General features: G+C 45.0%; 4 protein-coding genes across 9 annotated transcripts; 2 read left to right on the top strand and 2 right to left on the bottom strand.

Moving 5' to 3' along the window:
• Window positions 1-1359: 1359 nt before the first annotated feature.
• On the bottom strand, window positions 1360-4266 carry LOC106609375 (uncharacterized). Its single transcript, XM_082977713.1, has 2 exons — window positions 2301-4266; window positions 1360-1656 (listed from the first exon to the last, which is right to left on the bottom strand). Exon 1 carries the CDS (start codon window positions 3915-3917, stop codon window positions 3375-3377), a length of 543 nt encoding a protein of 180 aa, XP_082833839.1. The 5' UTR covers window positions 3918-4266; the 3' UTR covers window positions 1360-1656; window positions 2301-3374.
• A 386-nt stretch (window positions 4267-4652) lies between these two features.
• On the top strand, window positions 4653-7873 carry LOC106609347 (nuclear transcription factor Y subunit beta). 6 transcript variants are annotated; one of them, XM_014208085.3, is made up of 7 exons: window positions 4653-4804; window positions 5420-5516; window positions 5975-6114; window positions 6590-6787; window positions 6902-6980; window positions 7172-7251; window positions 7340-7873. In XM_014208085.3, exons 2-7 carry the CDS (start codon window positions 5420-5422, stop codon window positions 7370-7372), a joined length of 627 nt encoding a protein of 208 aa, XP_014063560.1. In that variant the 5' UTR covers window positions 4653-4804; the 3' UTR covers window positions 7373-7873. The 6 variants fall into 6 exon arrangements, with proteins under 6 accessions (XP_014063560.1, XP_014063561.1, XP_014063562.1 ...); XM_014208086.3 differs by having other exon boundaries at window positions 4653-4779; XM_014208087.3 differs by having other exon boundaries at window positions 4654-4804; window positions 5975-6105.
• A 117-nt stretch (window positions 7874-7990) lies between these two features.
• Window positions 7991-11541, top strand: LOC106609346 (E3 ubiquitin-protein ligase TRIM39). The gene is made up of 2 exons (XM_014208080.3): window positions 7991-8285; window positions 9493-11541. Exon 2 carries the CDS (start codon window positions 9495-9497, stop codon window positions 11130-11132), a length of 1638 nt encoding a protein of 545 aa, XP_014063555.3. The 5' UTR covers window positions 7991-8285; window positions 9493-9494; the 3' UTR covers window positions 11133-11541.
• On the bottom strand, window positions 11514-14067 carry LOC106609333 (histidine ammonia-lyase-like). Its single transcript, XM_082977221.1, has 8 exons — window positions 13477-14067; window positions 13279-13374; window positions 13066-13124; window positions 12851-12931; window positions 12236-12401; window positions 12052-12193; window positions 11852-11953; window positions 11514-11568 (listed from the first exon to the last, which is right to left on the bottom strand). The coding sequence occupies exons 1-8, from the start codon at window positions 13595-13597 to the stop codon at window positions 11514-11516; spliced, it is 822 nt and encodes a 273-aa protein (XP_082833347.1). The 5' UTR covers window positions 13598-14067.
• Between the last annotated feature and the right edge of the window lie 440 nt (window positions 14068-14507).

Consider the following 14507-nt stretch of genomic DNA (forward strand, 5'->3'; position numbering starts at 1 on the left):
TCTACTCCCATTATTCTGACCTGTCCAGAAGCCCCTCTACTCCCATTATTCTGACCTGTCCATACCTCTCTCTACTCCCATTATTCTAACCTGTCCAGACCTCTCTCTACTCCCATTATTCCCACCTGTCCAGACCTCCCTCTACTCCCATTATTCTGACCTGTCCAGAAGCCCCTCTACTCCCATTATTCCCACCTGTCCAGACCTCCCTCTACTCCCATTATTCTCACCTGTCCAGACCTCCCTCTACTCCCATTATTCTCACCTGTCCAGACCTCCCTCTACTCCCATTATTCTGACCTGTCCAGACCTCCCTCTACTCCCATTATTCTGACCTGTCCAGAAGCCCCTCTACTCCCATTATTCTGACCTGTCCAGACCTCCCTCTACTCCCATTATTCTGACCTGTCCAGACCTCCCTCTACTCCCATTATTCTGACCTGTCCAGAAGCCCCTCTACTCCCATTATTCTCACCTGTCCAGACCTCCCTCTACTCCCATTATTCTGACCTGTCCAGACCTCCCTCTACTCCCATTATTCTCACCTGTCCAGACCTCCCTCTACTCCCATTATTCTGACCTGTCCAGACCTCCCTCTACTCCCATTATTCTGACCTGTCCAGAAGCCCCTCTACTCCCATTATTCTGACCTGTCCAGACCTCCCTCTACTCCCATTATTCTCACCTGTCCAGACCTCCCTCTACTCCCATTATTCTGACCTGTCCAGACCTCCCTCTACTCCCATTATTCTCACCTGTCCAGACCTCCCTCTACTCCCATTATTCTGACCTGTCCAGAAGCCCCACTACTCCCATTATTCTGACCTGTCCAGAAGCCCCTCTACTCCCATTATTCTGACCTGTCCAGAAGCCCCACTACTCCCATTATTCTGACCTGTCCAGACCTCCCTCTACTCCCATTATTCTGACCTGTCCAGCAGCCCCTCCCCATACTGACCTGTCCAGTGTGTGGCTCCTGTATCTCTCCATGGGCGTTCAGGTAGGTGACATCACTGTCCCTCAGCTCCCTCCTCAGCTCAAAGCTCACAGACTTCACATGTTGTTGTACCGTGTCCACCATCTCACCCCAGCCATGGGACCCTACAGACCATAATAGCACATAACAACAGACAATATGAACACGTAGCAACACAAACATCTAATCAACGACTAGCATTTAAACTCTGGATAGGACGCAAATAACTAAAGATAGCATTTGACGGAATGATAACTAACACACACATTCAATATTGATTCAATGGAACAAAATACATATCTAGACTATAATAGAACTGATGCCCCAAATACATATCATGCACTGTAACTGATGCCCCAGACCCTCTCCAACTCTCACCCTGTTCCTCAAACTTCCAGCCGTACTTCCGGGCATCCTGAATGGCTTTTCCCAGCAAGGAGGCTTGGTGCAGGATCTTCCTGGGAATACTGCCCACGTTCACACTGGAACCACCTAGACCTGGCGGACAGCGAAAGTCAATAACCACTCATAAAATGATTGAGCACAAAATGACATTATGTAATAAAGTAATAGGCAATATGGTGAAAACACTGTCTGCATCACACACGCCATTTAGTGACTTCAGGGGTGGGAGCCACCAAGTCAAGGACCAGCACCCTCCTCCCAAAGCCAGCAGCTTCCTGAAAGAGAAAAGGGGGAAAAGAAAGGGGGAATACAGACAGAGAAGTGGGTGAAGGTAAAAAGAGGTGTCAGTCGGATAAAGTCAAATCCCAAATCCTCCCACTGTCAAGTTCCTTCCTCTCATTTTCAGTTACCTCTGGATTTCAGAATATAACATCTCATGTTATTAGCATAAAATCTATTTATATGATAATTATCACAGTATGCTTGGGCACACTGTGAGCATTGGCCAGATCAGATGACTGCTGAATAAACATGTTAGTGTGTGTAGGCTGGCTCACAGCAAATTGGGGTTAACACAGCTTTATGCAGGTTGACTACAGGTAGAGAGAGGGAATATCTGACCTTTAAAGAGGGTGCAAATCCCAGAAAGGAGAAAAAGAGATTCAAACGGACATATAGGGATCGAGATAGAAAGATCATTAAGAGAAACTGCAGGGGAGAATGGATTAAACTCAAATAATTGTTATTATTGAGTTTCTCTGAATTTGAAACTGAATTAAAAGAACAATTCCTCACAAAAAAAGAGCAAGACTAGAAGAGAAGGTGAGACAGATCCATAAAGAGGGTGGTAGATCAGTGACAGACAGGAAGAGACACAGACAGGCAGTACTGTAGATGTCGTGTAGTATTAGTGACCCACCTTGGACACAGCCAGTCCTCCAGACCCCCCTCCAATGACCAGCAGGTCATAGTCATACTGTCCACAGGACAGCCTTGTCTGCTCCATGTCTCTGCCGCAAGACAGACCAGCCTCTTGTGTGCTCATCAGACCTAGGAGGAGAGACTGCTGGGGTTGGAAAGAAAACCTACAGGAAGGTAGAGTAGCTCTCCAGAGAGAGAGAGAGAGAGAGAGAGAGAGAGAGAACATTAGGGTCCATACAGTCATACAGTAAGCATTAGCTATTTGATATTTCCATTAGAGAAGGAAATGAGGCTAAATCACAACCTTGAGCACAAAGAGACATCTTTGAAGTGTGCTTCTTTGTCTCTCTGGGTGATTAGCACACCACATGTATAATTCCTCCAATAACCCCTGAGAAAATGTGTCAACTCGTTTAACTCTGAATTTGAAAGACATTATGCTCTCTTAAAAAGAGGATTTAACATTTCACTCTATGGGTGTTTCTATCAAAGTTGGTGTAGGCAGTGTGCAAAGGAGAATTATGTTGTGTCCACATAGATTGTTGCAACCTTTCAGATATTGTTACAGCAACAGAAAAACATAATTTTATGTCCACACCCATTTCAACATCCATGTCTGAGCCATAGTGGGTTGGAATTAGATCGGCATGTGGTCTCAGAGTGAAACATATTGAAGGGGTGTAAAAATACAAGTTAGGGCATTTTTCAACAAACATTTGCATCAGCAGCAGAAGCAAAGACCATTGTTCCGTTTATGATATTATGTTAATCAATTCGACTGGGACTAGTGAAGTTCACAATTCAGCACTGCCTCAATTCAATTTGTGTTGGTGCAATGTAGCCACCTGGTGGATAAAATCAGAGCTGCACTTTTTCTTTATGAGTCAGAGTGAACGTCATACCACAGAATTTCTTTACATTTACATTTACATTTAAGTCATTTAGCAGACGCTCTTATCCAGAGCGACTTACAAATTGGTGCATTCACCTTATGATATCCAGTGGAACAACCACTTTACAATAGTGCATCTAAAGCTTTTAAGGGGGGGGGGGTTAGAAGGATTACTTTATCCTATCCCAGGTATTCCTTAAAGAGGTGGGGTTTCAGGTGTCTCCGGAAGGTGGTGATTGACTCCGCTGTCCTGGCGTCGTGAGGGAGCTTGTTCCACCATTGGGGTGCCAGAGCAGCGAACAGTTTTGACTGGGCTGAGCGGGAACTGTGCTTCCTCAGAGGTAGGGGGGCCAGCAGGCCAGAGGTGGATGAACGCAGTGCCCTTGTTTGGGTGTAGGGCCTGATCAGAGCCTGAAGGTATGGAGGTGCCGATCCCTTCACAGCTCCGTAGGCAATCACCATGGTCTTGTAGCGGATGCGAGCTTCAACTGGAAGCCAGTGGAGAGAGCGGAGGAGCCGGGTGACGTGAGAGAACTTGGGAAGGTTGAACACCAGACGGGCTGCGGCGTTCTGGATGAGTTGTAGGGGTTTAATGGCACAGGCAGGGAGCCCAGCCAACAGCGAGTTGCAGTAATCCAGACGGGAGATGACAAGTGCCTGGATTAGGACCTGCGCCGCTTCCTGTGTGAGGCAGGGTCGTACTCTGCGAATGTTGTAGAGCATGAACCTACAGGATCGGGTCACCGCCTTGATGTTACCATTTTTTATTAATAATAATAATAATTACTTTACCATCTTCGATTACACTATTGATTATCAATAAATAAATATTGGATGGGTCCATATTTTTTTAATAATCTGATTTCGTAGAGAAACATGATCCAAAGAGAAGCATACAATATGAATTTACCAACACACGTAAATAAATAAATACATTCAATAAAATATGAGTCCCACCAAAGGAACGTGTTGTTGGAAAGTTCTATCAAGTGTATTCTATCCTTCAAGATGATTCTGGAAGGAGTTTGTTACAGCGGTCAACATTTCCAAATAGTTTCGCTGAAATTTCTGACTCGACGGTCAGCGAGTGTGCCGATTTTGGTTTACTGTCAGAGGGACAGTACACAAACGCATGCGCAAAAGGTACTGCGCTGATGTTCACTCGTGGTGATAACAGGCAAACGCATGGATATGAATATCACTGTAATAATGTGAATACACAATAATATATTCAATCAATCAGTAAGTGTGTTAAATGCAATACAATTTTGCACTAGGTCTGCTATGTAATGAAAACACCCTGTTCTTATATAACCATAACAGACATACTGCATGATGACATCACCATTACATTGTATTAGTCAAAGCTTTTCTTTAAAACAATAAAATGGTAAGAAATGCACACAGAGAAAGGGAGGGTCGCTTTTGAGTAGAACACAATGTAGTGAAGGTTGACACTTTGACAGAGCGGCCGCCTGGCGGTCGGGGGAGGTAGTGCAATGTATTTTTGGAGGACGCGTAGCTCCGCGCTGGGACTGGTTCTTTTGCAGCCATTTTCTGTCCAACCAACGGCCGTTTTGAGAAGGTAACCAACCAGGGCTTCATTGCAGGTTTGTGTCTGGCTCCGGCCAATGATTGTTAACCAATTCCTCGTTAGCTCGAATGGAAATGTCAGTCCCTGACTAATTTGTACTTGTTGCGTTTAGGACTTTGAGAGTAGGAAGTGTAGTCAAAATTATTAATTAGCTACATATCATGCCATGTCCCCCTGCCTCAGTTTTCGACACAAAGAACAGGCCGAAATTCCGATATGGAATTTCATTGTGAGCAGAGAGGTCTTGCAATGAGACAACCAATGTGGCTACTATATAACGTTAAATTGTACCCAGGAATCCAGAGTGGTTTCGTTGCAACAATAGTCGTTGATTAGTCAATCAACATGTGTGAGGGTCAAATGGCTACCTAACTAAAGCTATTGCTTCATTTGTCGAAATTATATTTCGAACGAAACATTTGCTAGCTAACGTTAGCTTGCTAGCTTCCCATTTAGCAAACAACCACACACTTGGTCAGAGAAATTAAACTAATTCGGTAGACATGCTAGCTAACAGTTTTCTAGCAACCTAACCTGGCGAACACTTGGCTAGCTAGCTAAAGCTAGCCAGTCAACAGTAAGTGCCTTCCAACAATTCAGCTATTTGAGTAAACCATGTCCTTTGTTCCAGATGGAAGAAGACCGTTCCACCACCGACGCCTCCCAGCTAACGTTAGGCATCTCTGGAGAATACATGTCAGGAGGATATGTACTCCAGTCTCAAGATGGTAAGGGACATCAGCTGATGAATTCATTCCTAATTGGGGAACCAGGTGTGGGTGTATTATGAATTGAATACGCCTCAAATCAAAATGTACTGTAGTGTCATTATTTTTTAACTAGACAAGTGAGTTAAACATTGTTATTTACAATGACGGCCTACCAAAACGCAAAAGGGCTTCAGCGGGGACGGGGCTGGGATTTAAATAAAAGATAGGACAAAACACACATCACGACAAGAGACACTACAACAGTACACAAAGCGAGACCTAAGACAACAACATAGCAAGGTAGCAACACAACATGGTACAAACATTATTGGGCACAGACAACCGCAAGAAGGCAGAGACAACAATACATCACTGCAAAGCAGCCACAACTACATTATCACTTTCTGTACATCTCAATGCAACAGTGTCAGTACCTAATGATCCATGTTTTCAACATAATAATGCATGTGATGAAGATGATGGAGAGGAGAGTCTGAATGACCATGATGACGGGGGCATGAAAGAGAACTTCCGGGAGCAGGACATCTACCTCCCCATCGCTAACGTGGCACGCATCATGAAGAACGGCATCCCACAGACCGGGAAGGTAACCATGGTGTGTGTGTGTGTGGGCTGTGTGAGAGCAAGACTTGTCATATTCATAATTGCACACCATTGTAAAACGTTTAACAGAAAAAACGTTTTTTCTTATTGGACAAGTTCAGCTAGTCCATCTTAATCACCTGTGCATATTCTTGGCTATCCTCTTTGAATACCAGCTCTCTTTCTGATTCATTCTCATTTTTACCTCGTCGCCGATTCTTTCCTCCCTTACCTTTGTTCTTCGGCATATTCCCAAACGAACAGGCTTTGTTAAATCAGTCCTGATTTGTCCGTATTGAATTGAGTGTTATAAAAATGGAATGACAACCAATCTGTGACAATGTCACACACTTACAAAGTTAGCAAGCTTGTTAGCTTAGCTTTCAGTCAGTTTTTTTCCCCCCCTGTTTGGTGCCAAGTGAATACGACCCACAAACGTTCTCCTCCTCCTATTCCTCTTTGTCCTAAATTGTGTGTGTGTCTCACAGATAGCGAAAGACGCCAAGGAGTGTGTGCAGGAGTGTGTGAGCGAGTTCATCAGCTTTATCACGTCGGAGGCCAGTGAGCGCTGCCACCAGGAGAAAAGAAAGACCATCAACGGAGAGGACATCCTGTTTGCCATGTCAACCCTGGGCTTCGACATGTACGTGGAGCCCCTCAAACTCTACCTGCAGAAGTTCAGAGAGGTACAACTAAACACACTTCTTCTGCTCTGACAGTCTCTCTCACACAATCCCAAGTGTCCATGAACAATCGCACATCACATGCTATTTAATCTCTCACAATGTGTTGTTTCCTAGGCGATGAAGGGGGAGAAGGGAATCCCAGGTGTGTCGGTGGGAGAAGGCCTGGGGGAGGAGCTTACAGACGATAGCTTCAGTAAGTGGTGCAGAATTGTTCTCAATTTTGTCATCTCATACTAAAGTAAAGGCTTTAGAGTCGTGCCTGCATACATATGTAAAATGTATGCAGGCATTACTAAGTCGCTTTGGATAAAAGCGTCTGCTAAATGGCATATTATATTCTTGTGCTGTGGACGGTTTTGTAACGTCCTCTTCCCTCCATTCCAGCGAATCAACTGCCAGCCGGAATAATAACAGCCGACGGCCAACAGCAGAACGTCATGGTGTACACCACCTCATATCAACAGGTAAGTGACATCAGACATTTGAACCAGAACGAGACCATTATGACATATCCATGACCGTTCTCTCCATTGCCTCTGTCTGCTCCTGTAGATTCCTGGCGTGCAGCAGATCCAATTCTCATGACGCGGCCTTGTGCCTGCTCTGACCGCGGCGGCCATCGACTGCACAGACACAGGCCTGGCGACCGTAGGCTAACCATAGGCTGAGCGCATGACCCCACTGTCAAAAGGTCAAAGGCAATCGTCAGATGGACAGGAGGTCTTGGAGGGGGCTGTTATGGGTGGGAAGGGATGTGGTGGTTGACACAACCCTGTCATGTAAATGTAAGTCTGTTCTCTAAATGTACTACGTAGTCATGAGGTGCCACAAGGTTTGGAGTGCAGCTTTCAACCAGTTTGGGATACTTTTTAATGCTATTCGGACCACTTAGTTTGTTTTTGTACATTGATTGTTTTATGCAGGTTTGGGAGGTGGAATGGGAAAGTTTTTATTTGTTGCCCACTCTTTTTTTTGAACCATGAGAAGAGGTGCCCTTAATGTCAGCTCTTTTCTACGTGAACAAACTAGTACCATGTGCTTTAAAGTGACATAAGTCCTTTGAATAAAAATCCAAATGACCCAATACCTTCTGGTTGTCATCGACCTCTTTACACACATCTGAATGATTACACCAATTTTATCATAGCGACTAATAACCAGGGGTGAAAATAGATTTAATTTCTTCCTGTACGGGACGTCAATTAATACTGTTTTAATCAATATGACAATTCAAAAGAATCAGTTACAGTTGAGCCATGTAAAGGGTTAAGTGTTCCAGGAAGAGAATCACACAGCAGTATCTGGTGGGGAGGAGCATTACTAACGTCACTTTGTTGTACTGAAACTGAAGTAGAGAGACGTACAGTATCTTGTTTACGGGACCAAACTGTCCAGCACTTCAGAAATCTACTAAATAGCTACATGTTCAGACTACACGCTGACTCTCCAACTCTTTGACACCAAGGACAGAGAAATTATCCACAAACATACTGTACAGGTGAGAAGAGATTAAGTTGAAGATAAGCATTACATTTACCGTTCATTTCCTTTTTAATTACACTGAACAAAAATATAAATGCAACAAAGTGTTAATCCCATTTTTCATGGGCTGAAATATTTTAGAGATGTTCCATATGCACAAAAAGCTTATTTGATTAAACAGCATGATCATTACACAGGTGCAACTTGTTTGGGATAATAAAAAGCCACTCTAAAATGTGCAGTTTTGTCACACAACACAATGCCACAGATAAGTTGAGGGAGCAGGCAATTGGCATGCTGACTGCAGGAATTTCCGGCTACCATAAGCCGCCTCTGTCGTTTTAAAGAATTTGGCAGTACGTCCAACCAGCCTCACAACCGCAGACCACATGTATGGCGTCGTGTGGGTGAGTGGTTTGCTGATGTCAACGTTGTGAACAGAGTGCCCCATGGTGGAGGTGGGGTTATGCTATGGGCAGGCATAAGCTACGGACAACTAACACAATGGCATTTTATCGATGGCAATTTGAATGCACAGGGATACCGTGACGAGATCCTGGGGCCCATTGTTGTGCCATTCATCAACTGCCATTAACTCATGTTTCAGCATGATAATGCACAGCCCCATGTCATAAGGATCTGTACACAATTCCTGGAAGCTGAAAATGTCCCAGCTCTTCCATGGCCTGTATACTCACCAGACATCAATTGAGCATGTTTGGGATGCTCTGGATCAACGTATATGACTGTGTTCTAGTTCCCTACACTATCCAGCAACTTCGCATAGCCATTGAAGAGTGGTACAACATTCCACAGGCCATAATCAACCGCCTGACCAACTCTATGCGAATGAGATGTGTCGCACTGCATGAGACAAATGGTGGTCACACCAGATACTGACTCTCATCCACACCCCTACCTGTGACCAACAGATGCATATCTGTATTCCCAGTCGTGAAATCCATAGATTAGGGGCTAATGCATTTATTTAAATTGACTTATGTCCTTATATGAACTGTAACTCAGTAAAATCTTTGAAATTGTAGCATTTATATATGTTAAACATTTTATACTTTGGTTATGACTTATCTATGTTTTAACAATGTATCAATATCAGTTACTATCATCTCATAAGGCAATGTTGACAACTCTAAAGCTTAAACTATCAAGAGCTGGCTGATTCCAGGAAATGGTTTATGGTTTCACCTCTGGTCTCTGTCTAGATATGGCCACCTCCAGCAGTCTCCTGTCTGAAGAGCAGTTCCTGTGCTCTATCTGTCTGGATGTGTTCACTGAGCCAGTCTCTAGTCCATGTGGACACAACTTCTGCAAGGCCTGTATCACAAAGTACTGGGATAGCAATGACCTGTGCCAGTGTCCCATGTGTAAAAATACATTTGATAAGAGACCAGATCTGTTCGTCAATACTTTAATTTCTGAGATGGCTGCTCACTTCAGACAGACAGTTGAAGTGAAAGCTACCAGCAGCCCGGACCAATGCTCTGCCATGATTGTAGAAGTGTCCTGTGATGTCTGCACTGGGATGAAGCTCAAGGCCCTGAAGTCCTGCCTGGTGTGTCAGACCTCTTACTGTGAGACTCACCTGGAGCCTCATCAGAGAGTCCCAGCCTTAAAGAGACACAAGCTGATCAACCCTGTGGAGAACCTGGAAGACAGGATGTGTAAGAAGCACGACAGACCTCTAGAGCTGTTCTGTAGGAGTGACCAGACTTGTGTGTGTCAATTCTGCACTGAGACAGACCACAAGACTCATGACACTGTCCCGCTAGAGGAAGAGTTTGGAGAGAGGAAGGCTAAACTGGGGAAGACTGAGGCAGAAGTGCAGCAGATGATCCAGGAGAGACTGCAGAAGGTTCAGGAGATCAAACACTCAGTAGATCTCAGCAAGAGAGAGGCAGAGAGAGAGATATCAGACAGTGTACAGGTCTTCACTGCTCTGGTGCGCTCCATTGAGAGAAGTCAGGCTGAGCTCATTGAGGTGATTGAGGAGAAGCTGAAAGCAACAGAGACGCAGGCTGAAGGGCTCATTAAAGAGCTGGAGCAGGAAATCACTGAGCTAAAGAGGACAAGCACTGAGCTGGAGCAGCTCTCACACACTGAGGACCACCTCCACCTCCTCCAGAGTTTCCCATCCCTGTGCACCCCCCTACCCATCAATGACTGGTCTGAGATCAGTGTTAATAGTCATCTGTGTGTGGGGACTGTGATGAGAGCTGTGTCTCAACTGGAGGAGACACTGAATAAAGAGATGGAGAAGCTGCCTGAAGTCAAACTGAAGAGGATACAGCAGTATGCAGTGGATGTGACTCTGGATCCTGATACAGCACATCCGTCTCTCATCATGTCTGAGGATAGAAAACAGGTGAGACATGGAGGCACACGGCTTAATAAACCTTATAATCCAAAGAGGTTTGACAGAGCTTTAAATGTCCTAGGAAAGGAGGGTTTCTCCTCTGGGAGATTTTACTATGAGGTGAATGTTCAGGTGAAAACTACATGGACTTTAGGAGTGGCCAGAGAATCCATCATCAGGAAGGGGAAGATCACAAAGAGCCCATTTAATGGATTCTGGGCTGTGGTCCTGAGGGATGAGTGTAAGTACTCAGCCTGTACCTCCCCCCGTGTCCCCTTATACCTGAGAGAAAAGCCCCAGAAGGTGGGGGTGTTTGTTGATTATGAGGAGGGTCAGGTCTCCTTTTATAATGTGGAGGCCAGGTCTCTTATCTACTCTTTCACTGGCTACACCTTCACTGATAAACTCTATCCATTCCTTGGCCCTGGCAATGATAAAGGTGGAAACTCTGCCCCTCTGATCATTTCTCCTGTCAATCACACAGACTGAGTTCTAAACTGAACTAAATGACCAGTACATTTAGTAAATGTAGAATAATCATAGTCTGTTGTCATACACCAGGGAGAATATTTCACTGTAATGTAATTACTGGTAGTGGTTGTTTGGGTCCACCAGCCTTGTTAGATATAAGAACATCTCTCCAGGCTCATAACAAGGTATGATTCATATCTGGGAGTTACAGTACATTTCGGAGGATTATCCTGAGATAATATAAGCAATGTTTGTTTTTTAAGCTCATTTATTGTTTGCGCTGTATATCTTTAATAACCTTTAATAAACTTGAATCCTGCATTTGGAATCATACAGTAGAAGAAAGAAATACTTGAGTCATTTTTATAAAAATATCCTAGTCATCCAGTGGGAGTGGTTTCAGTCCGAGCCTGCCTCGGTATTGGTCCATGTATGGCCAAACCGCCTCCCACACCTAGAGAAGGCCACGGGTGAGAAACATAAACAGAGAAGTTCATTTTTATCTGCCTCGTTATCAATTAGCTGGAATGATGAATATAATACTGAGATGGGGTGAGTCTTTTGCCTTTTCCTCCCTGAGGAGCGTGTGAGCAGCCTCGATGTCAGGACTCATTTGACGGTCATGATCCCAAGGCCTGATGGGAAATAAGAATAAACGGATGTGCTGTAGAACTCCCCCACACCTTTCCAGAACAACAACATTGGGCAGTACTCGAATCAGAGCTCCATATTCTCACCTGACAAAAGAACGCACTAGCTCATGGACTTTCTCCAGGGGGGTAGTGGACTTGAGCAGGCGGAGAAACTCCAGGGCTTGACAGGCAGCTCTATGGCCAGAACTGAAAAGCAGTGATGCCTTTTTATTCCCAGGGTTAACTCTGTATGCATGATATCTGATGGGACGAGCACATCACACACCAATGCCATGTGACTGTACGAGTTACCTTGCTCTACGTGTTCCACCACCCTCAGGGCCTTTCTAGCGGCCCAGCCCCCCATGGAGACGTGGTCTTCAGTAGCTGCGCTGTTGGACAGGGAGTCCACGGAGGACTGGTGGCACAACGCCTTGCTCTCAGATACTGCAGAGGAGCAGAGACACACACACACACACACACACACACCAAGGGCGGCAGCAGTGCAGTGTGCAATCATGAAGCCAGAGTTGAAGCCTCCGTCTTGGACCAGGAAGGCAGGCAGTTCACTGAGGGAGGGGTTGACCAGCCTCTCTGTCCTCATCTCACTCATACTGGCCAGCTCATGGACCTCGATGACCAGGTAGTCTAGAGCCTGGGGAGAGAGAGGGTTAGCCTTGTCCCAGATCAGTTTGTGCTGCCTTGCCAACTCCTGTGATCATTGGTAAGGCAATACAAGCATATCTATAACCAGTCTAGGAAAGAGGGGGAACAGTACTGAAGGAACCAAGGAGTTTATTGTATGGAGTGAATCTGTTTGTCTGTGACTACCTTGGCTGGGTATTCTCCATGGAAATTACCCACAGAGATAGTCTCACCTCGCTCTGCAAAAACCATCTGGAGGAGAGTTAAGGTTTCGTATTTGGGACAACATTACGAGTCTCTAATATAAGCTGTTTACAGGAAACCAAAGCCCATGTGGGCTAGTCCAAGGGCTCCCCCTTGTGGTGAACTTATATAATCACAGGAGGGGTCTAAAAGGAGATCAAAGAAAGACATGACGTCTTCAAGTAAATATAACAATGTAACTCAGTGGGAGGATGCAGGGTTGTCAGTGGCACTGTTGAGCTCAGTGGAGAGGATAATCTTAACAAAGGCTATGGTGTCATTAGCCACCCCATGAACCTACAAGAGAGGAGAGAGACACAAATAAACACTGGTACTAGGGTTAGTTCACTCCAGCCCCTCACTGCAGGGGTACAAAGAGTTGTAACACACACACACACACACACACATGCACGTGAGCGCACACATTCTACCTGTGGGATACCGTGGAGGGTGTATGCATCTTGGACACGGTCACACGTCCTATGACTCTCTACAGGAAAACACAACAAAGGAAGTCAAACAGGAAACGACAAAACAGCACTGTTAAGGTTTCCACCAAAGTAAACATCTTAATTTGGACAAAAAATGTTAAGGACAAGAATTGAGTGTGTGTTTGTGTGTGTGTTTCGCCTGCCTGACTTTACCAGAGATCTGGGAGGGGAAGACGTCAGAGTGGAGTAGAGAGCGGAGTCTCAGAGCCACCTCTATCTGACCAGGGTGTGGCCTCACTGCATGGACGTCTGGAAGGGCAGAACAAACCAGTTCACAATGGAATGGAACGGGTATCTTCTTATAGTATCAAAGCTCCAACAATGAATTCACTATGTGTGTGTGTGTGTGACCGCTGTGGAAGGCGTTGGTGGTGCCCCTCAGGGCCTCCAGGCTGAGGGCAGCGATGATGTCAGCCTGCCTGGCCACGCCCACAGCTCGCTCCACTGCCTCCGCCACCAGAGATGACATCATCTGAGTCCCGTTGATCAGACCGATGCCCTGCACGATAAAACACTTATTTCCTTACTTGATCCTCAAAGACATCACTATCTACTGTGATTATATCCCAGATATGATATCTAACCCCAGTTATCAATAACCAGTATACAAGACTACTTAATCAATGCCTGATAGAAAATCCAACAAATAGTAAAAACAAGAGAGTTCCTATTGCTACAGCTCTAACACTGTGCCTCTTTAGGCTTCAGTACCAAAAGGTGTGAGTCCATGACACCAGTACCTGGAAAAGGAGGAAAGAAAGAATAAAAGGAGAGGAGAAAGAAAGACGAAGGAGACGAGTTAAGGAGACGGGCCTTAATGTATAAATTTTATCTCGGTCATTCATCTAACAAAAACATGTTGGTAATCTGAGGTGTGTCTTTGGATTGAGAGAGAGAGGTACAGTGGGGGGAAAAGTATTTGATCCCCTGCTGATTTTGTACATTTGCCATCAGTCTATAATTTTAATGGTAGGTTTATTTGAACAGTGAGAGACAGAATAGCAACAAAAATATCCAGAAAAACGCATGTCAAAAATGTTATAAATTGATTTGCATTTTAATGAGGGAAATAAGTATTTGACCCCCTCTCAATCAGAAAGATTTCTGGCTCCCAGGTGTCTTTTATACAGGTAACGAGCTGAGATTAGGAGCGCACTCTTAAAGGGAGTGCTCCTAATCTCAGTTTGTTACCTGTATAAAAGACACCTGTCCACAGAAGCAATCAATCAGATTCCAAACTCTCCACCATGGCCAAGACCAAAGAGCTCTCCAAGGATGTCAGGGACAAGATTGTAGACCTACACAAGGCTGGAATGGGCTACAAGACCATCGCCAAGCAGCTTGGTGAGAAGGTGACAACATTTGGTGCGATTATTCGCAAA

The sequence above is a fragment of the Salmo salar genome, chromosome 07, assembly GCF_965601325.2.
Source record: "Salmo salar chromosome 07, fSalSal1, whole genome shotgun sequence".
Classification (NCBI taxonomy): Eukaryota; Metazoa; Chordata; class Actinopteri; order Salmoniformes; family Salmonidae; genus Salmo; species Salmo salar.